This window comes from Drosophila virilis, chromosome X, assembly GCF_030788295.1.
Source record: "Drosophila virilis strain 15010-1051.87 chromosome X, Dvir_AGI_RSII-ME, whole genome shotgun sequence".
Lineage (NCBI taxonomy): Eukaryota > Metazoa > Arthropoda > Insecta > Diptera > Drosophilidae > Drosophila > Drosophila virilis.
In genome coordinates this window covers 6,380,589-6,402,500 of record NC_091543.1, presented here as the reverse complement: position 1 = coordinate 6,402,500, position 21,912 = coordinate 6,380,589, and the positions used below count along the sequence as shown (strand labels likewise).

General features: G+C 43.2%; 3 protein-coding genes and 1 long non-coding RNA gene across 5 annotated transcripts in view; 1 reads left to right on the top strand and 3 right to left on the bottom strand.

Annotated features, from left to right (window-relative positions):
* Positions 1-1,657, bottom strand: part of LOC6633256 (zinc finger protein 391) — a 6,663-nt gene extending 5,006 nt beyond the window's left edge. The window contains exon 1 of the mRNA XM_002056844.4: positions 1,095-1,657. Coding sequence (XP_002056880.1) covers positions 1,095-1,133 — 39 coding nt within the window. The 5' untranslated portion in view covers positions 1,134-1,657. The remainder of the gene's footprint in view (positions 1-1,094) is intronic.
* On the top strand, positions 285-2,022 carry LOC116652377 (uncharacterized). The gene is made up of 2 exons (XR_004305376.2): positions 285-415; positions 518-2,022. It is a non-coding gene; the product is annotated as an uncharacterized lncRNA (long non-coding RNA).
* LOC6633255 (pH-sensitive chloride channel 2) lies at positions 1,934-3,813 on the bottom strand. The gene is made up of 3 exons (XM_002056843.4): positions 3,295-3,813; positions 2,734-3,240; positions 1,934-2,665 (listed from the first exon to the last, which is right to left on the bottom strand). The coding sequence occupies exons 1-3, from the start codon at positions 3,719-3,721 to the stop codon at positions 1,989-1,991; spliced, it is 1,611 nt and encodes a 536-aa protein (XP_002056879.1). The 5' UTR covers positions 3,722-3,813; the 3' UTR covers positions 1,934-1,988.
* A 5,902-nt stretch (positions 3,814-9,715) lies between these two features.
* Positions 9,716-18,806, bottom strand: LOC6633295 (myb-like protein I). 2 transcript variants are annotated; one of them, XM_070211215.1, is made up of 2 exons: positions 18,485-18,806; positions 9,716-11,447 (listed from the first exon to the last, which is right to left on the bottom strand). In XM_070211215.1, exon 2 carries the CDS (start codon positions 11,435-11,437, stop codon positions 9,791-9,793), a length of 1,647 nt encoding a protein of 548 aa, XP_070067316.1. In that variant the 5' UTR covers positions 11,438-11,447; positions 18,485-18,806; the 3' UTR covers positions 9,716-9,790. The 2 variants fall into 2 exon arrangements, with proteins under 2 accessions (XP_070067316.1, XP_002056878.4); XM_002056842.4 differs by having other exon boundaries at positions 9,716-11,444.
* Between the last annotated feature and the right edge of the window lie 3,106 nt (positions 18,807-21,912).

The following is a 21,912-nucleotide window of genomic DNA, read 5'->3' as shown; positions in this document are numbered from 1 at the left end:
CAACGACGGTTTGTTGTTTTCATTTCATGTTTTTTTTTCCCCCTCTACAGCGTTGTTATTCTTTCGTTTTTGTTTTGTTTTGCTGCGAACGCACAGTGGCGTCGTAGCACGGGGTCTTAGAAATGTGACGTCACAAAGCTACGCTTATAGCAACAAATAAGTGTTGGAGATCGTCGACTTTGTGCATATACATGTATGGTAGGTCTGTGTGCAGGCCAGTGTTGTACAACAGCATAAAGCTTGGCTTTGGCTGTAATGATCGCTACCCCACATTACCGGCAATGAGCTGGGACCCCTACTGCGCACGCCGCTGCTGCCTTAGCGGAATTTTTGTCATTTTGTTTTATTTCATATTATTTCGTTTTGTGCTCTTGTTGAAAAGGAGTCAAAATGAAAAGCAGCGCACAAACGAAATGTAAAAATATTATTATTTTTTCGACATACATACGTATGTACATATGTATGTACATCTATATAAATATATATATATATATATATTTTTTTTTTTGTTTTCAAGTTGGCGGCTTGAGCAACTTTGGCTGACTTGGCTAAAAATAAACGGCCGCAATAGTTGGTGCCAGGGAGGGGAGCAACAAAACACACGCACACATACGGTATACACACCAACATGCATAGATACACATACACAAACATATAAATATATATTTATATATGTATGTATGCATGTGTGTGCGTGCGTGTGCGCGAGCCAAACTTTTGCCTTTGGGGTCGCGCCGTGTTCTGCGCGCGCTTTTCAACCCCCACCCAATTGACGACGGCGATGCAGCAGAAGCAGAAGCAGAAGCAGCAGCAGCAGCAGCAGCAGCGGCAGCAGCAACAGCAAGAAGAAGAAGCGGCAGAAGCAGTGCAAAATCGGCGCACAAATTCAGTTTTTAACATTCGCCCCCCGCACAACACAAAAAGAAAAAGAGAAAAAAAATCAATAGAAATAACAAAATACAGCACATAAAAAAATGCGCTGCTTGTTGCGCCCGCCAACTTAATAATATATGTATGTATGTATGTATATGTATGCATGTTTATATGTATGCATGCATTAAATAGTTAAGCTTTAAACTGTTTCTGGCACTTACCGTTGCTGTCTGAAAGCACAGCCTACAAATGGTGTCCATGGCTCTGCTCCAGTTTGGCGGCAGGGGCAGGACAACGTGCTCGCTGCGTCTTGCGGTATTGTTATTGTTTCTGCGGATGCTCCTGCTGCTGCTGCTGCTGGTGATGCTGCTGCTGGTGCTGGTGGTGTTGCGGTTGTTTGGCGTTGCACATGTATTGGCAAGGGGAACGGGATCGGCTAACTTTACCGGTTAGCATTTACACGCATCCAAAAGCTTTAATTGCCTTGTATTCTTTTTTTAACCAATGCAATAACAACACACTGTAACACACACACACACACACACGCACGCTAGCACGCACACAGAGACAGCGATCTGCGTTTGTTTAGTTCTTGTTCTTGCTGTTGTTTATGTTTGCCACTTGCACTCCGCTTGCGTTGTTTTTGTTGCTTAATTTCTATACAGTTTTTTTTCTTCTTATTTTGGCGTAGGGTTAAAATTGCACTTTACTTTTTTTTTTCTTTTTTTCATTTACCATTCACGACGAAGGTTTTTCGTCCGTCGTCGTCGGTCGCGAGCAAACGAGCGTTTTTGGGGCCCCCGATGTTATTGTTTGGTTGTGTGTGTACGCGTATGTGTTGGAAAAAAAATTGAAGCCATCTGTCACTATAGCCGTACTGCTCTAACACAGGCTGCATTGAGCCATTGGCCAACAAGGTGCCATCTCTGTTTGCAGAACTAACCAAACAACAGATATCGTTAGCCAACACTGGCATTCAATGTGCAAGCATCAGAGCGCGTAATTTAAATTTGAAACGCTAAAAACAACATCGATTTAATCAAACACAAACAATGGCTAAAAACACGATTAAAACATAGAATTCAATGATAAAATTAAAATGGCGACACAGCGCCTTAAATACAATAGACAAATGTCCAAAAAAACAGATTAAAGACCAAAAAGGCAATCGGAAATATGAAACGCGCTCGGCTATCAATCCAAATGGCAATTTCCTGTGGTGTCAGTGTTGTCCAGCCGGTAGAAGCAATCTGTTCCTCATGACTGAACTCTTCACCTAACAGATTGTTGCAGCTGCTAAAATCCGGCAGCTCCATGCTGGTGGCAGCGGCAACAGGAGCAGCAGCCGTAGTTACAGTAGCGCCCAAGGCGCTTTCCACAAACGTCACATCCAGCTTGCGATTGGTGCTGCTCAGCATATGAAGGCTATTTTTTCGATTCGGAGCCGTTCGCGGAGCCATCTCCTGGCCCTCGGTAATGGTCGAAATGGGCAAATTGACCGTCAAATAGTTGTTGAACGGTGGATTGCCGCCCAGCGAGCTGCTGTCCGTCTGGCGTCCAGTTCCTGAAAAGGAAAGGGAGCGGGCGTGGCTGCGGCGACGCATCAAATGCGGCGATAGCGTCGACTTGAGTATGTGCCGACTGTTGAGCTTCCTGATGGGCACATTGTGTTTGCGCCGCCAAATGCTGTTCACAAATGCAAACTCCACCATGCTGCCGAATATGAATATGGTGCAGCCAAGAAACCACACCTCCGATACCTTAATGTAGCTGACCTTGGGTAGAGTTTTGCCTGCGTACAACAAAAGTCAAATGTTAAAACAATCGACATCATGATTCGAAGTGCTCATCGTAAATTACCCTGTGCTGATGCGAGTGTAATAAATGTTAACATGGTGCTGGTGCCTAGGGTAATGCGTGGCGGCGCTTGGTCCGCTTGCAGCCAAAAGGATACCCATGAGATGGCCACAATTAAGATCGAGGGCAGAAAGTAGTCCATCAAATAAAAGCCCACCACGCGCGTCAAATGCACCGTAAAGCTGAGTGAACTATAATTGCCGGCAAAGGCGCCATGGCGCAAATCGCTTAAATCGGCATTGATCACCGTCTCATTTGACCAGGAGCGCTGCAGCAGAAACTCGGTCAGATGCAGTGCCGGATCGTATGTGATGGGACGCTTTTGCTCCCAATGCAGCACCAGCTCGGATGTGTTATACATCCAGCTCTCCAAGACCGTGGAGCAGTGCTGCTCATCAAATGGAAATTTCTTCAAATTAAGCCAGCAATAGAGCGTGGCCTTAATGCGCGTCGAGACAATGACCGTGCCATCCGGCGAAACAGATGTCAGAATATCCTTCTCCGTGGTGCCTAAGTATTCCAGAAATTTGTTGGCTCAGATCTGATAGATTTAACGACACTTACCCAAGATGCTGGAGTCGCGCTCGTTGGCCAAAAAGATGTGGGGCAGCCACAGGGAATCGCGCAGCTGCTGTTCACCCAAAATGGGCTGCAGGCGTTTGGGTGACACATGTCGGAAATTCAATCGTGGATCCAAGTAGCGCATCTGCAGCAGTGCAAAGATCTTGAATTGCAGATCGTGCGCCTCCAGGTTCTGCATAAAGTATATATAGGCGCGCATGTACACATCCACGGGCAGACGTGTGCCCGCCTCAGTGTACGTAACAGGACGCTCCAGGCGATCGTAGCGGCAGCCGTGCGTCAGGCGATCGATCAACTGCGTCTGCGACAAACTGTCGCCGTTCGCCAGCGTTGGGCAGTCGTCGTCGATGGCGGCCACAGCCAGGCGCAAACAATTTAGCAATATTGAAATAATGAGTGACAAATTCATGGTGGACAACACAACTAATACGAAAATTCGAACAAAATGAGTTTGCAAAATGCAGGCAGCTCAATAACGGTTAAGGCTGGTGATGAGCGCAAGTGTTTGATTTGTTGTAAACGCGCCAAAGCCTATCGATAGCTGTTAAGCGCGATACTTATCGCACATGTTAACCACCACCAGCGATAGTATGCCGCAATACGATAGTGTGCCACATGTACGAATTTATGTTTTGGCTGGTTAATGCCGAGAACTTCACCTCATTTTCGCCAAATTTTACTTGATTTTGCACAATAGCTTTGAATGCAATGTTTTGCGCTTAGCTATATCGATAGCTAAGCATAATTATGCATTGTTGACGCGTACATGCGATTTATTTTTATAGCACAATTTCCTAGTTAACTCACAAGTTGCTAGATGGCGCTAGCGTGCCCAGCACCTTTCGGAAATGGCGTGCAACGCTTTTTGTAACAGATTTTTAAATTGTAAGATTCCGAATATATTAAATTGAATAAATAATTAAATTATTTAATTACATTGAATACTCTCAGATACTTCAGAATAATATTGTAAGAAAAAGAAAAAAAAAACTATTGATTGTCTTTCAAGCAATTAATATCAAAATTTATTCGTAATTTTATGAAATTGCAAGGGCTTACATCATGTTTTTTTTTTCAAAATCGGGATCGATTCGAAAATTAAAAGTTTTTTGGTGCCTTTTTTTTAATATCTCAAGTAAATATTGCCTTTTCTCAAAACCGGGCTCGAAAATCAAAATATTTTTGATAATTTTTTACAATATCTCGTGTAAACATCGTCTGATTTTTTAATGTAATACCTCTTTGTATTCGCACGGATATCCATTATCGATTGGCAATCAATTGAATCTATTATTTGGGGGCTGAGATGAAAGTTTTTGACAAAAAACCAACTCTGAAATTTCCATCTTTTTGATGATTTTTATATCCTAAACCCATTGAAAATGGACAGCACAAGCTTGTTTCCGATAATCGATAAACTGTCCCACTTCCAAGTTATCGATAAAAATCGATATCGAAATCGCGTTTTTTGAGCAAATATCGCAGATTATAAGAGCTAGACTGCGATACGTATAGATAAAGTATCCTTTATCTTATGACTATCACAAAAATTATAAATCAAGTAAATAGAGCACATTTTTTTTGCCCATTAAATGAAGCCAAAATTCAATTCAATTCACCCGTAAGCAGAAATGTTAAATATTCTTAAGCTGTCTATGCGAGAATCTAGATTCCAGATGCCTAGATTTCTATTTCCAGCCGCGTCTCCAAATCGATATTTATCGATATGATGCAAATGTTATCGATTAGACATTTGGTCTAACTTTTAACGCTTGCCCGTGTAAAAATTCTCTTTTCTGGCTATATCTATGCTACTCAGAATCGTTAATTTATAACTTTCTTTTAGTACAAATGCAAATTGTGGAAGTTGCAAGTGGTATTACTTAAGGAAGCAAAACAATTTCGCTTCATAAATAAACAAATCTATCAATTAAGGATGAGGCTGTCGACACGCCCATCCGCCCACACGCCCACACGCACTTAAGAACTTGTCAGCGCTGGGAGAAATATGGCCAGAAATGTTTTGCTTCGACTTGCAGCATTGTTTGTTCCCGCAACCCACCCCCCCCCCGCACCGCAGCCTAACCCTTGAGGCTCCATCCCCCCTGCCATTTGTGGGGTTTTCTTTTTCAGTTTTCCCGGCCAAAGCGCTGCGTTGTCATTGGTAAGAAACTTTTTTTGGCGCAAGTTGAGCTTATTGCCCAGAAACTCAAGCCACATTTCAGCCCTTCTGTCACATCCCCCCCCTCTCCACTGTCCCCTGCGCCTGCCAATCGTCGAGTGCTGCATGAATTATGAGCGTCTGCCAAGATTTATGAATACCAAAAAAGCACGCAAAAAAAAAAAAAAAAAATAAACAGAAGAAAATTTCTATCTACAAAAGGCTTCTGCAAGCCAAACAAAAAGCCAAAATCTGTCAGCTGTTAAGTTGCGTTGTAAATTTCCCGCAATTAGGTTGAATTTCAATTTCCCTTGACGCTGGCCGGGCTGCTGCTGGGCGATGAGAGAGTGGGGGAGGGGGGGAGGGGGGTGGGGTGGCAGCTACTTACTTTGATTGCGATTATGCCGCAATGATGCGATCCAGCCGAAACCCAAACCCAAACCCAAACCCGAGCCCGAAGCAAATTCGTGGACACGCTCATAAATCACAAACAAGTCGATTTTTTAGCGCTTTTTATCGATGCCTTTTGTTGCCAGCCCCCACCGCCCCCCCTCACCCTCACACTCCCCCCAGGAACTGTGCAACAATTTATACGCTTTAAAGAAGGGTATTACCATTTTGTCTCACAGCGAACATTGTGTCTTTAAAAGTCTTTGACATTAAAATAATGCTTGAGCCTAGTTTTACATTTCATATAACTATATAGAAAAAAGAATCTGCCGGATCGCATTTATATATCCTAGTATTCATAGCTTTAGTGTATTTAATTTTCGGCTTGCCGAAGCTTGTTCTTTTCTATTGTTCATACTCTGTTCGGCACGAGAAACTGCAGCATATTGTTGTCCTTTAGGTTAGTCGAACTATCGATAGTTTTTATATATATTCAAAGAAAAGTCTTTCATTGATAGACTATCGATAGTACTATCGATATTCGTTATTCAGACATAACTGCAAATTGAAATGTTTATCGGAAATTTGGTAGCAAACTATCGATAATGTCATCGATACTTTGCCAGCTCTCAAGTCCAGGCGGACGCTCGTTCTGTTTGTGAGCCAGAGACTGGAAACTGTGTATGTAAATCCCCTGTAAATCTTTTCCAGGGACGAAGATAGCATAAGAAAGCATGCAAGTTTTGGAAATCGATAGCTGCAGATAACGATAAATTGCTAATAAGCTATGATTTATCGCTGTGAACGAGATAATCGATATATAGCACTTGTTAGGCAATATATTTATAGCTGTAGATATCGATGTATTGAAATTTTTAAACTATAGATCTATCGCTATTAAAATCGATTTATATCGCAGTGAACGATAAATTGATAGGTAAAGAAATCGATAAATATCAGTTTTTAGACAATTTAATAGTATTTAAGCGATAAATTTATCGCTGTAGAAATCGATATATATCGATATCGATATCATATGCAATATATCGATTGCCCTTTTCGGCTGATTTTACCGCTAACTTAAATTCGCGCAGAGTATCGCGCAGTCGTACACGACCGACTGCAACGTTCTCGCTTGTTATTTGCATTTTGATTCCTTTCTCTTTTTTTTTGGTTTTTCCTTATTTTTTTTTTTTTGCCTCTGATTGGCTGCCAGTGCAGTTTTTCCGCCTCAATGCCTTGTGCGGTTGCGCAGGGGGCGGGGGTTGTTTGGGCCGCAGCAAAATTGGCAAACTCATGGAAATCCAAACGTTTCCATTTATTTTTTGTTAAACAACAATTAAAACCAAAAAAAAAAAAAAAAGAATGAGAATTGCACACAAGACTGAGACATATTTATGTACAATTTGTAATGTGCATCGGCAGCGATACCCTTCGATATTTCGGCTAAGCGTGCCTTTGCGTAATCGGATACCCATTAAAACATTTGTCAATTATTTTTTTAGTTGTGGCAATTAAATTGCATTATTCGCAATTCACAATTCTCGATGAAATGTAATCCCATCGCACTTTTACAGGGTATAAGTAAGAGCATAAATTGACAAGGCCTGAAACGGAAACGGAATCGGAAACGGGAACACTTCGCATCGTCTATCTTTTTGTCTTATATAAGATCTGCTGAATTTATGTATCTATATAGGTCTGCTTCTTCTTCCAACTAGGCTACTTTCTGTCTTGATCGAATATAGCCCTGTCGTACTTTTACAGGGTACAAGTAAGGAAATATTTAAGTAGAAAACGACTGTCTATTATTCTTATATAAGATCTGCTGCATTTGTATATATATCGGAATTTTTTATATATACAAATCTGAACAGATTTACAGATCTTTGTCTTCTTCTAGCTGGGCTACTTTATATCTTGGCAAATATAGTCGCTTTGCACTTTTACAGGGTATCAAGAACAGCGCGAATGGACAACGCCCGAAACGAAAACGGGAACACGTCGGATCGTCTACCTGCTAGTCTTATATAGAGTCCGCTCTCTTGAAATATATATATTATATTTATGTTAATCAATCTAAACATTTCTTCAGATCAATTTCTTCTTCTTACAACCCAACTTTCTGTCTTGATGCCATCCCACTTTTACAGGGTATCAAGAGCAGCGCGAATTGACAACGACCGAAACGGAAACGGAATCGGAAACGGGAACACGTCGGCCTCGTTGTCGCGCGCAAGTTGGTCCGCTGTTAACTGCACGTGCCACGCCCATTTGAGAATGAACGCAACGCCACAAATGGGCGGGTATCGTGCATGTTCATTAAGCGCTAACGGAATCAATGAATGGTGTAAAAATTAATATCCTGTGTGCAAAAAAAAAAAAAAAAAAAACAAAAAACCAAAAATAAAACCCGCACACAATTACAAAAAAAACTGAAAAAAAAAGAAAAACGGTAAAAATCGCGGGCAATTCTTATGGCGAAAATACAGCTCCAAAAGGCACATGAACGAGGAGGAGGGGGGGGGGGGGGGGTGGCTGCGTGATTGGTGGAGGGAGGGGAGGGGGGCGGCGAGGTTTTTTGGTGTCAGCAGCCGGCAGCAGTTTTAATTTACACAAAGCGTAGTCAGGCGTGTAATGCGACAAGGGGTAAGGGTAGGCGATAGCGGAAGGGGGAGGGGGGGGGGGGGGCGGGGGCGCAGTCCGTGTTGCTTCACTAAAAGCTGTTATATTGCTGGGATGGAGCAGGGGTGGAGGGGGGGAGGTGGGCAGAGCTTGGCTGACAGCACAGCAATTCGCGACGACAAGGACGACATTTAAAAAATGCCTTGAGGCAGGCGACGACGCCGACGACGACGCCGACGACGACGACGGCGTCAAATGATTTATGAAATTGCTTTTGCCGTTGCGTACTTTGCGTTTAACGGTGAATATGCTGGGTGGAAAGGGGGGGGGGGGTTGGCGAAGGGATGAGTTTTGCGTTAAAGAATGTAGCTTGATGAAGCCGCGACTGATGCGTTGTCAATTAAGAACGAAGACAGAAATACAATCCAAATAGAGAGTACTTTATGCAAATGTTATTACCTCCATAATTCTTTTCATTTTCTGTGTGTGTGTGTGTGTGTGTGTGTGTGTGTGAGGCAGACAACATTTTGCTTCGCATCTAGCTTTTCTGACAACCTTCCATCTTCCACTTTCATACAAATAATTTAATTTAATCATAATATTATGTACTATAGTTAAATTGTTTGTATAATAGAAGAAAAAGGTGCATAGCGGCAGCCTTTGCAGCCAGATCAGTTTTGAACACGTTAACAACTGAAAATGGCTGATTTTAGCTGGAAAATAGCTAAATTGTCAATACAGTTGCGTGCTTATTCTAATAACAGCAGCAAATAACATAAGCTGCTAATGTTATGACACTTAACAGAGCTCTGCTTGTACAACTGATATTTCTCTCCTGTCTGCGCCTCGTGCAGAACAGACCAACTTTTGTCCTGCTTACGATGTTATCCTTCGCTTATTTGCATTATCTGCTTCCCTTTTTCCAATAATTATCTTAAAATAATAATATAATAAATAAATAAATATACAATACGCTATTTGTTTGCAATAGTTTTCACTATTAGCTAACATTTTCCCATTTGACATTTAGACTAAAAAAGTTTTTATTGATGTTTTTAGTATTTTTGAATACTGCCCTACTATGCGATTCTCATGAAGTTAAGTAAAAACTCGCAAGTAGAAGTAGAAGTAACTCGCGCTGGAAATGCAATCTCTCCCGCTCACTCTCCCTCTCCCTCTCTCTCTTTCTCTCCCTCCCAGTCGAGGTCGAAAGTAAAGTCTCTCGTTATATATATTTAATAATTATAAGCAATTTATATTAAACATTGTTCGTTAACATGATTATGCTTGATGATGATGCGCCTAGTCGATCTGGGTAACGGAGGCCTCATCGTTGCTGGAGCAGCGGCTGCTCTCGCCATCGGTGCGATACTTGATGGAATCGATGATCTCCACATCGATGTCCCGCTCGTGCTGCAGGCTGCCCGTCTCCTGAAGAGCGCCGGTCATGTCGCTGGAGCCGCGCCCCAGCGAGTCCTCGTCACAGAGATCCGCACATGCCGACGCCGATTCCGATTTGGTGTCCATGTCCATGCCGTGGCTAGCCGCTGATGCTGCTGCTGCTACGGCTGCCGCCTCCTGTTGTGCGGCGAATTGACTGTAGAGGCGTGGCAGATGCTGCAGCATATAGCTGGCGCCGGACTTGGACAGATTGGCCGCAGCAGCAGCGGCCGCAGCCGCAGCAGCCGCCGCCGTGCTGGCCGCCGGCTGGTTCTCCTTGCTCTCGCCGAGATCATAGTATTTGGCATAGTGCTCGAACTTGCCCAAAGCCGGGCCGGCAGCGATGCCGCCGTTGGCGCACAAATTGATGGCATCGTTCTGCGCCGACTTGGGTATGGGCACGGTGAAGGCGGATCCGTGACGTTGCTTGCTCAGCAAATTGTTGCTGTTGTTGTTGTTGTTGCTGCTGTTGCTGCTGCTGCTGCTGGGCAGGCCCGAGTCCTCGGCAGCCAGCAGGGCGCCGGCGCCGGCGGCGCTGTTGCTGTTGGACAGCGGCGAGACGTTCTCCTTTTTGCGATCGTAGATGTGGCCCGAGACGCGCAGATCGATGAAGAAGTGCAGCGGATCGATGCCGTACGGCGCGTACAGCGGCGGATACCAGACGGGCGGCGGTGGCGGCAACACCAGATCCTGTGGCGGCAGCGATGCTGCTGGCGGCGCATTCTCCTGCAATTGGCTATCGACGGCGCCGCCCAGTGTCACCTTTGTTGCTGGCTTCGGCTCCAGCTTGGCGTAGGCGTATGGCGTGGGCGTGGCCGCTGTCTTATTGGTCAGCTCCAGCGGCTTCTCGGCAGCTGTTGCTGCGGTGCTGGCGTGTTGCTGCTGCTGCTGTTGCTGCTGTTGTTGCTGATGTTGTTGCTGATGTTGCTGCTGCTGCTGCTGCTGATGTTGCTTCTCCTCGGCGTCGCGTCGCTCGCGCAGCTGTTCGTAGTAGGGCCTGTGCGACCAGGAGCGCTTCCGGGAGCGTCGCACCAGCGCCGCCTGCTGCTGCTGCTGCTGTTGCTGTTGTTGCTGCTGTTGTTGCTGTTGCTGTTGTAGCTGCAACACGCGCGCGGTCTCATTGTTGCGCGTCTGCACCAGCGAGCGCAGCATGTCGCTGAAGAAGTAATTGTTCGGCCCCACCGGTGCAGAGTATAAATATGGGGGCGTGGCTGCCATCAGGCGGCTTACGTAGTCCTGATTGCGCAGCTCATGAATGTTGCTCTTGCGCGGCGTCAATTGCTGCTGTTGCTGCTGTTGCTGTTGCTGCTGCTGCTGTGCGGCAACTGTTGCTGCTGTTTGCTGTGCCGCTGTGGGCGTGGCTGCCGCTGCAGAGCTGCCAACGCCTATCGCTGCGGGGCTATTGTTGTTGCTGCCGCAGCTGCTGCTGTTGTTGTTGTTGTTGTTGTTGCTGCTGTTGTTGCTGCTGCTGTTGTTGTTGTTGCTGCTGCTGCCATTGCTGTCCTTCATGCTGTCACTGCTGCAAGCGAGCAAATTGCTATTTTTAATTAGTTAAAATCGTAGTTAAGAGATGACACGCCGTGACACGAACTGATTCGTGCGTGTTGCCTAAATTGCAGTTGAACACGAAAAGGCGATTAGATTAACTAGAAATCGAAGCACAAGTGCTTCTCTAAACATTAATTGTTATCATAAGTGTTAAATATGCTTTATAAATTAATTCTTGCATAAAGTTCGTGACACGACAGACTCGTGCCTAAAATCGAAACACGAAAAGCAAACACGATAGAGCTTACGTCAACTGACACGATTAACCTTTGGCAAAAAGCATCTTCGACCTCATAATACATATATATCTATAGGCCTTGATCGACTATCTACGCAGATGGGGAATATTTCAACTTTTGGTTAGCTACCCCATTCTTAAAATAAGAGCCCTGCGCTTTGGTACTACAACATACCCGGATCGGACTTCAAGTACCGAAACTTTTCGAGTATACATATGTGAAACTAGATCGACGCGAATGGCAGGGCATCACCTAGTTGAGCACTCCCAACTGTAGCGCTCTTTGGGTTATTTAACTGAGTATTAGTCGCTCATCTCTAGCTGGAATCCCTTGCGCATTGTCATTTGCAGTTTTTAGTCTTTTTAGTTGGTTAAAGTTTCTGCTGTTCTGCTCCTGATTTGAATAAGACGTTGTGCAAGATTTATGTCCATATTTGCATTGTCTTCGTTAACGTCTTCATCTTGTCTTGTCTGTGTCCCGTGCGCTCTGTGGCACGCCCATTGCTACGCCCCGCACCCTACTCGGTGCTGCTGTTGTCTACCTTTTGCCTGCACTCGAGCTCGTCTTCATTTTCCATTTAATGGCAATTAAAAATGATTTCCCATTTGCCTCGCAGTCTGTGTGTACTCAAGAAAAGCTGTTTAAATAGCAACGCAAAAACAAGGAATAGTATAAATTGAGATTTAGAATTGTATATGAAGGATCTTTAAAAGTTAAGGCATGCTCGACTTTCTTATTAATTCCGCAAATATTTCTATTCATTAAATATAATTATTACTTATGGAAAGTTTTGGCTTTCTTTTTAAAAGAAACCCATTACCTTAATTTCTTGTTAGACTAGGCATGTTAATATTAATCTGTAACATGGCAGGTAAATGTTAATGTGCCATACCTTAAGATACACTATTAACATGAGATACTTATGTTAATAGCACAATAACATGATCATTCGCAATAAATGTTATTGTGTTGCCTGTTAACATAACATGCCAATGTTAGCTAACAAATGCATGAATATGCGAACATATACCAGTGTACATAACTGTTAGTTTAACATAAAGTTGCATTTTAACAATTAACATGACATATTTCTGTAAGTGTTGCATTCATATATGTACATTAACAGTCGCTGCCTAGCTGAGCAGAACTGTTGCCTAAGTACATCTCAAAACACTTGCAAATCCCTTAAATCCGTTATAATGCACACACAAACACACACACACATGGCCAAATCTTGTTGTACAATGTACGCCCCTACCACATCCCTTTCACAGCCAGCGAAGGGCGCTGTGTGGATTACGTTGTTTGAGGCACGTGCTTTGTGCGGCTCGCAACTCAACAAATTTGCATAGAAAAACAGGCGACAGAAAAACACGACTACACACAGACCAGCACACACACACAGACACACACACACACACACTTGCGCTTAGTCTGTTAATAAGCTTACATGAAGCGCTAAATTCCAGCAAATTAAATGTTTCAACAGTTGCCACACGCACACTAGACTGCAGCACACACACACACACACACACACACACACACAGTGATAAGGCAGGGGAAGAGGGCGAGGGGTCGGGGTGGGGTGTGTGGTGGGGATGACAAACTCAATTGTTGTGTTCGCCTGCCAAACTGTTGAGGCACTTGTCGCCGTTGCCGTTGATGTGGCAGCCACACGTTGCCTGCCTGTATCCTGTCGTTGTCAATTCTAAACGACCAACCCCTCCTCCCTTACCAAACCCCCGCCCCTGCCCCTGCCCTACAAGCACGTCTTGTTGCTCTTTCATTTTCGCATTTGAAAAAAGTTTTTGCTGCCGTCGCGCGTCTGTTGCCAACTTGTTGTTGCCTTTCATTTTGCTGCTACTTCTACTTCTACCTTTTTTTTTTTTTGTCTTTAATTTAAAATATTTTTTATTGTTTTTTCATTTGGTTGTAAAAATATCAAAGTTTTTAACTGTCGCCAGGCGGTTGAGCGAGCGCTTGATTTGCATTTTTTGGCAGCCGCCGGTGAAGGCGCAAACATTTCCGACCAAGTTGAAATTAGATTATGCTAATTAAGGCGTGGCCGACGCCCAACCAACCAACCACCCACTGGGCCCACTGATTGATGCGGCAGCTAGCTTTAATTGGCCGCGCTGTCCGTTTGCGGGGCGAGCAGCATTTTAATATTCAATCAGCAGCTGGCGGCAACTTTTTTATGGCCACAAAGTCGACAAACTTGGCCAAGAGCGCGAGTTAAGTCCGCAGCTGAGATTAATGCGCAGCTGGCAAAAGTGCAACAACTGCAGCAACAACAACAACTGCAACAACTTCGTGTTTGTGTTTGTGTTTGCAAACAAAAATAAAACTTTTGCATAGTTAACAGCAGCAATTAAAGCCAGCAGCCAACTGCTGCTAAAAATATAAATCAGGGTTTGAACCAGCTAACCAGCTAAGCTCTTTTGCACGCAAATCCACTTTCCATACCCTTTCAAAGGGGTATCAGAATTGAGTCGTGCCGTGAGAGGCAACTCCGTCTAGATTAAGCATATATATCTTTCAGATCAGCTTTAGGAGACGATTTTATATAGTTCTGTCCGTCTGTCTGTCTGTCTCTCTGTCCCTCTGCCCGTCGCTTCGTCCATCTGTTTCTATGGGAACTAGTTTCTCAGTCTTATATGTATGTCGAAGCCGACCTGATCGAAGCACTATATCCCATAGCTGCCCTAGGAACAATCGTTCGAAAAGTAGCTTATAAAGAAATATCTTGCCCAAATTTGAAACTTATAACTTATATTAAACTATGCTGCTCATATATATATAAAATCCTTCCTAGATCGGCCCACTATATCATATAGGAACAATTACGCCAAAAGTGAAACAAATATTCTATTTTTCAAGCACTTTTCGCAAAAGTCATATGTTTGCAAGGGTATTAAAACTTCGGCTTAAAGATTTTCTCACTTCTTGCTCAAATTAAAATAAATATTTATTTTTGCTGCATAACAGAACAGTTTTCCCTTTGTTCCGACCAACTTCTATTTATAGGCCAAGTGTTAAAATATTCATGCGATTGTTCAATTTTAGCTTTCCTCAAATATACTATATATTAAATTATCTGTATCTAGTTTTCCCAGGAATTCAGTTCTATGTGCTGAGAGAAAAAAAAATTAAAATTAAAAATTAAATTAATTTCGACGAAATCCCATCTCAAATCCGATTAGCCTTAATACGAACACAAAGTTTCAATTGGAACTCGAAAAAAAGAAATCGAGATAAATTTCTAGATTAATTTAAGCATTGATTTAAGCCCAATTCAAGAGGAACTCTTGTTTGTTTAAATATTGATGGGGCTTGGTTTCTCGGCTTATCTGTTTGGCGAATCGGTTCTTAAAAATGAGCTCAAAATTGTGCCCAATAACAATAAAACAATAAAAAGACAAGCTTGTTTTAAGCTTTTCACACTTAAATCAAGTCTGATTTTGACTTGATTCCAGCACGAAACTCTTTTCTTTTTTCGCTCTGCAAAAGAAGCATCGAACCAAGTCAAACAGATTCTGGAAATACGATGCGTTTCGGCAACTAGTTGAGTTCAAGGCTGGGTTAATGGTAAACCAAATTGAAGCTTGGGCCTGGAATCGCAGCGGCTCGAATCCCGCTGCTCGGCACGGGCAACACTCTGTTGATTGATATGTGTATGTATGTATATGCCGTATACCTTGAACATAAATCAAATCTACCCCTTTGCGGACAACCCTCAGTGAAGGGCGCTTCAGCTGTGCTCAAGCACACACACACACACACACGCGCACACACACAAACAGACGCACACCCACTTAACGGACACTTTACGGGAACATAACATAATTACAGGCATATCAAACAAGGCTTAGTCCATGGCTGGTACGCTGGCACGCTGACAGACTTGTAGTTCGGGTGAGAGGTCAAAGCAACCCCGGCAAAGCAGTTGCACCCTTCTGCAAAAGATTTGCGGTAAGCTAAACTTATTCAGGCCGGACCCTCGATCATAACTAACTGATAAAAATGTCTAAGAATATTTGGACACATATTCCCATTCCCAACTAAAATAATCAAAATCACAGCAAATAATAGAAAAATGGTTCACTAAGATCTTTAGTTGCCTTCTAAAAAGCGCCCAACGAGGGGTTACTTAATTCAATTTGTTCGCGGAGTATTAACACGGAACAGTATCCATTGGAAGTACGACCAGATTAATCACTTTTGACTAACACTACATAAAAACTGAATAGAAGTGGGAGTACGATCAGTGTATAGCGCACAAAGCGCGTGATACTGTTTATTAAACGATTGACGCCCAACGGGGGTGGCGCTTTATATCAAATCATGTAACACAAATTGCAAAACTAAGCAGCTACATTTTCACTTATCATTAGAACTTATTATCTCCACAAATTCGTTGACAATCATGGCAATTCAATCAAATATTGAAGCGCCCAACTTGGGGCACCGAAAATGTTAAAACAGCCTGTCAATCGACTAGCAATTAAGTAGAAGTGTAGCGTGAACTGCACACAAATTGCAAAGCTAGCTTCATAAATGCGTTGCCAATCAATGTGGCGCCCAAGGCAGGGCCATAAAAATGTATATAAACCTGGTTAAGCGACTGGCGCCCAACAAGAGCGCTAAAAACAAATTAGAAGTATGTCAGCTGCAGCCAAATTGCATAACTAACTCAATAAATTAACTAGGGTACAACTGGGGCCGCCGAAAATGTTGTCAACCCGCTGGCGCCCAACGTGGTGCGCCATAATTAGGTTTTTTTTTTGGCATTTTAACACTGTTTACCATAGCTGCTGCTAAAGCATTTAAGATGTGACAGGCACAGCAGTGACTGCTCCTGTCCATTGGCTGTCCACACATGCGCGCACACACACACACACACACGCACGCACACACAGGGGCACACACCCAAAATTGAAATTGTTGCTAAAGTGTTGTCGCAGTTGTTTTTGTTGCTGTCGTCGTTTGGTGTAAACGTTACAACGTTTGACTGCGAATTAAAATAATGTGCCACTTGTGGCTCGTACGGCATGTGTGTGCGTGTGTGGCACTCCAGGACCTTCAGGACATGCACAGCGCAGTTGAAGTGGCAATAGGGCTGACCGCCTTTTTGGGGTAGCTTCGTGCTCGCCAAATGTGTTCGACAAAGTCTCATTTAGCTCGTAAGGTCCTGGCCATGTGAGCCAACACATCGTTACCCTAATCGAATTTGATTTGAACCCTTTTTTGTTGGTCCTTGGCAAGGACAGTTCCCTGAGATTGATGTGTGCGAGTGCGTGTGGGGTGTGCACTGCAATCCTTGACGCTTGGCTGCATTCTGTGCGTTGCCATGAGTTATGCCATAAATAATTCTCGCATTGTTCGCGCATTGGTAGATCTCAGGTTTACGGGTTTCCGATTTCACTTTTCGACAGGGTTCACTTTTGATGGGACACGAACTGAGAGCTTAGCGCTCTCTGCTTGGGTTAGGCAATTTTGATGTGTTCGGAATTATTGTGTGCACAGAGCTTTTCATGGTCTGCTAACTTCGGCTATTTATTTATCTATTTGTCTGTTTATTTATTTAACCATCAACGAAATCCTATTAGTTCCACGCCAGACCAAATACGCTCAGCACTTGTTCAGTTAAGGTTATATTATTAAGAGTTAGATTAGAAATTTGTGAATTTCCTTGATTTGGTTTACACTTCCAGCCCATGGCTCGAACCCAGCTTTGTCATATCAACACAGTCAAGTTATTATCATTAAGAGTTATTTCTTAAGATTTTTGAACTTATCAGGGCTCCCATTAAGTCTGCAAATCGAATTCTGGTTCCTGCCCTGATGTGGTTAACACTTCCAGCCCATGCTTCGGCCCAAGTTTCCCTTCTCTTGCCTTTGTCTTCTTAAAGAACATTTTGACTTCCTAATATATTTGAAAACCATTTTGAAATCAAAATGATTGTTTTAATTGCTTCAGTCACATTGACACAATTTAAGTGCAGACCAACTGGGAAGGAGGATAATTTATTTATCAGGAGGATATATTTTTCCTCGACAGGAGAGCAGGAGGATAATTTATACTTCCAGCAAATATGGCAGGGCTTACAATGGGTTTCACTTTTCCAGAAAATCCAATTTGATTGTTTGAAATATATAAAATATCAGGACTGCAAAACAGTTTGAACTCGCAACCTAAATTTATTATTCACCCTGAACCGAAACGCAAGCAGAAATAGCTGAGACTTAAGCAGAACCTGTACCAAAATCGAAATATGTTTATTTACAACTTTTCCATTTAGAATAATTGAAAATGGAATTTCAGAATTTGTTAGATTTTGATAAGGCTGGAAATATGCCAACTAATTTCGATATAATTTAATGAAAATGGTAAAAAATGTGAGAACATTTCAAAAGTTGGACTCATCGATGCGAAAAAGCGGGTTTACGAGCCGAGACTCAAGGCAAGACATGGGTTTGAACCGTTAAACGAACGCACATTAAAGGATCATAAAAACCATAACAATGACAAGAAATTTATTTCTAAAATCAGGTCCAACTTCAAGTCCACAAAAGTTCGCATCGAAAATGAGCTCAAGAATTGATTTGAATACGCTCGACTTTACTTGGGGCTTATTGATTAAGACATCTATTTATTTAAATAAATAATTAACAAACTTTTTGGTTCGTTTAACAAACTTAACGCATAAAACTTTCATAATATATATTTTTAAATATATTTTCTTAATATTTCTTATTAAATTCTCACCGTTTGATCTTCGATAACACAAACTCTTTAATTTATAATCGATTGTCCCATCGATTACGCACATTCACAAAAATAGAAAAAAAAATGTATTTCTTTATTTATTTATTTAAAAAAAAAAATGAATATCGCGATATGATAAACAACTTTAGCCGGAATCGGAACTGCACCGTCCGTGGATGGTCTGTGGAAGTCCTGTGGACCGAACTGCCGTCGATGACAGTTAAAAATCAAATGAAATGAACGCAACCGCATGCTGCATGCCGCATGCGGCAGGACACAGACAACAGACGGCAGACGGCAGGCGGCAGACGGTGCACGGCGCACGGCGCACGGCCAACGAATCCGATTCGGAATCCGTTTCAGAGACGCGAGCACGAACCAGCTCGAGCATTCGGCACGGTTTTAAAATTATGAATTTGCTGAAAATGAAACGAGGCGTAAGCAGAAGCCGCCAGCAACAGTCAGCCGGGCGGGTGGGTGTGCTCCTTAGTTCCTGTTGGTGGTGCGCAGCAGCAGCAGCAGCAGAGTGTTAAGCCGAGGCGGCGAGCAATCGAGCCACCCTTGTGGCATGCTTCTGAAAAGGATTGCGACTGTGGCGCCACAGCTTTGCGCTTTATCTTTTGAGAATGGCTTAGCTGACAGATCAGTGCGACGTTGCCGCACTTAACAATGATAAATCCTACTTACGCATGGTCACACAGTCTCCCATTTTGTGGCAAGCAATCGAGTCACCCTTGTGGCATGATTCTGAAAAGGATTGCGACTGTGGCGCCACAGCCTTGCGCTTTATCCCTTAAGAATCGCCTAGCTTGCAGATCAGTGCAACGTTGCCGCACTTCACAATGACAAATCCCACTTACGCCTGGTCACACAGCCGCCTTTTTTGAGCGACGTTGACGAATTTCAGCTGCGTTAAAAGTGCCCATAACAATATTAGTGTACTCAAAGAGCTTAAGGGCTTCCGGCAGTGGCAAGTGCATGTAGATGTAGTACAGTCTCCGCAGAATAACATAGTCGCCTGAGCTATTTTAAAATAAGTTAAATTATTGGCTTATTATTTTATTATATACATCAAATCAGTTCAATAGCAAATGTTGTTTAGGATAACATTGATGCACAATTGAAAATTGAGAGCTTCACCTACATAAGCTCCAAATGCGTTTCAGGAATAATCAGCGTATAATAAGGAACTTTTGGTATTTCGCAACACTTTTTACTACATTTTTAATTATGAACTAGACTAAAAAAAATATTTTGAGATTTCCAACTGCCCAATTATCCCATCTACATTCTTTATTTGCAGCGTTGCCAAATTGCAGCGTGTGCAACGTTGCCAAGCTTCAGTTGCAGTTATTTAGTTCACATACGCGCATTCTCCATTTCCATGCAACGTTGCCGCAATTCGTTACAACTTATAATACGAGACTGCGGCTAGTGCCCGGCGGCCGTTTAGCAGCGAGAACAAAAGACGCTCCTGAAAATGGGATACGGCAAATGGAAATGGAAATGGGCAACGTGTTGCTAAAACGACGGGCCGGCAATTGTGCGGCCGGGCCATAAGCTTATAATTTCTATTACAATAAAGGCGTGCGGATGCGAGCATGTAGAGCTGCGTTTCACTTCTCTCTTCTTTTTTTTCCTTATTCCTATACCCTGTAACTGAAACATGTGGGGCATATGCCCGCATATGCGCAGTACCATTTGCACTGGAAAAATGGTTGCAGGAGAGTATGATATGCTATTCAAAGGGAGGTAGCAACACGTTTTGATTGGGCTATAAATATGAAGGCAATAGCTCTAAACCGAAATAAAAAAAGTCGCTGGTTCAATTTGCTACTCGAACGCTTCGTTCCACATTTATGAATCGAGGTTTTGACCTCAGCCTTGTCATTGATATCGTTTTAAAATCTAACTATTTCTCAAATATGATTCGATAAATGCATTAGCTGGCGCCCAAATCGAGTGTGTGTGTTTTTTAAGGTTTATTCTTCGCCAAGTGATTAACAAAGCGAAGTGAACCTTTTACGGAAAGAAAATGGTTCGGACTTCCTTAAGGCGGGCTGATTTTGTTTAGAGTAAGATATTGAATTGCCTTTTTAGTAAACCTTAGTCGGGACACTTCGACTTTTAACTTTTTGCTTGGAAATAGAGGGAACCAGAAAATCTATCGCTCAGGAAGATACAAAAGCGATAAAATGCATTTTATCTCCGCGAAAACTTTCAAGGAGCTTGAAGCACAACAAAATCAGGGCATATACGGGTATATATATTTTCCATATAATAAGGCAGCATTGTGCGGCAGCTCTTTAGATGTCGATTACAGGGTATCTTCGAGTCTCTCAACTGGTACATGCTATTTTGATTTTTTATATATTTTTGCTTTTTAATGAATATGCAAAGCGGCAACGTTGACTGCGGCTGCCTGTTTGCGACTTCATTAGCGACACCCCCCAAAGGACCTTCCCATGTTGCAGTCCCCCCTCCTCCTGCTCCTGCTGCTCCTGCTGCTGCTGCTCCTGGTGCTGCTGCTGGTGTTGCCAAGCAATTGCAATGTGTGTGCCTTCCGCATCCGCATCCATGACGTTTCTTTTCTTCTCCATATATACATTTTGTTATTTTTTTTTTTTTTTTGTTGTATCCTTTTCGACTTGTTTGGAAATAAATACCGTGTTAGCTGTTGCCGTTTGTCAGTCGGTCGTTGGGCGCGTTGTTAGAGATACACACACCCCCCCCACACACACACATACTCCCCCACCCCGACAGCTTGTTAGACCACCTTTCGCACACACACACTTGGCCGTCTGGAGCTGCACATCAAACGTCAGGAGCCAGCGCAGCGCGTCAGCTCGGAAGGAAGCTGTTGGCTGTTGGCTGTTGCCTGTGAGGCACACTCCCCCTCTCCCTCCCCTCCACCCTTCCAACGCAAGCCATCACAGCGCAGCCCGGCCCGCCTCGCCGCCCGCGCCCCCATTTGCCACTGTTTGCCTATTCCTCAGAGTGGCTCCGCACAAAGGCTGTGAATGTTTACACTTTGGATTTGCTGCTGGTCGTCGCATTTTTTTTTTTTTTTTTGGCTTCTTTTTTATTTTTTATATGAAATTTGTTTGGTTTGCTCTGCTTTTAAATGTGTTTTCGGTTAACGGTTGTTATGGCAATGTCTTCGGGTTGGGGGCGGCGGGGAGGGGGCAGCGCCGTGTAGCAGCGGCTGTTGCCACTCGAAGCGAACAGCAGCCACTCACTGCCAATGCGGCAGTGCATCATCTAGTTTTCTAAGCGAGACTCATTTCACTGCACAGCACTTAAATTTGTGCTAATGCGACGTTGCCAAACTGCACAGCACCCAAATTTCTGTTATTGCTATGTTGCCAAACTGCATAGCACTTGCCTATGATACGTTGCCAAAGTTCACAGTACAACAATTGTTGCTC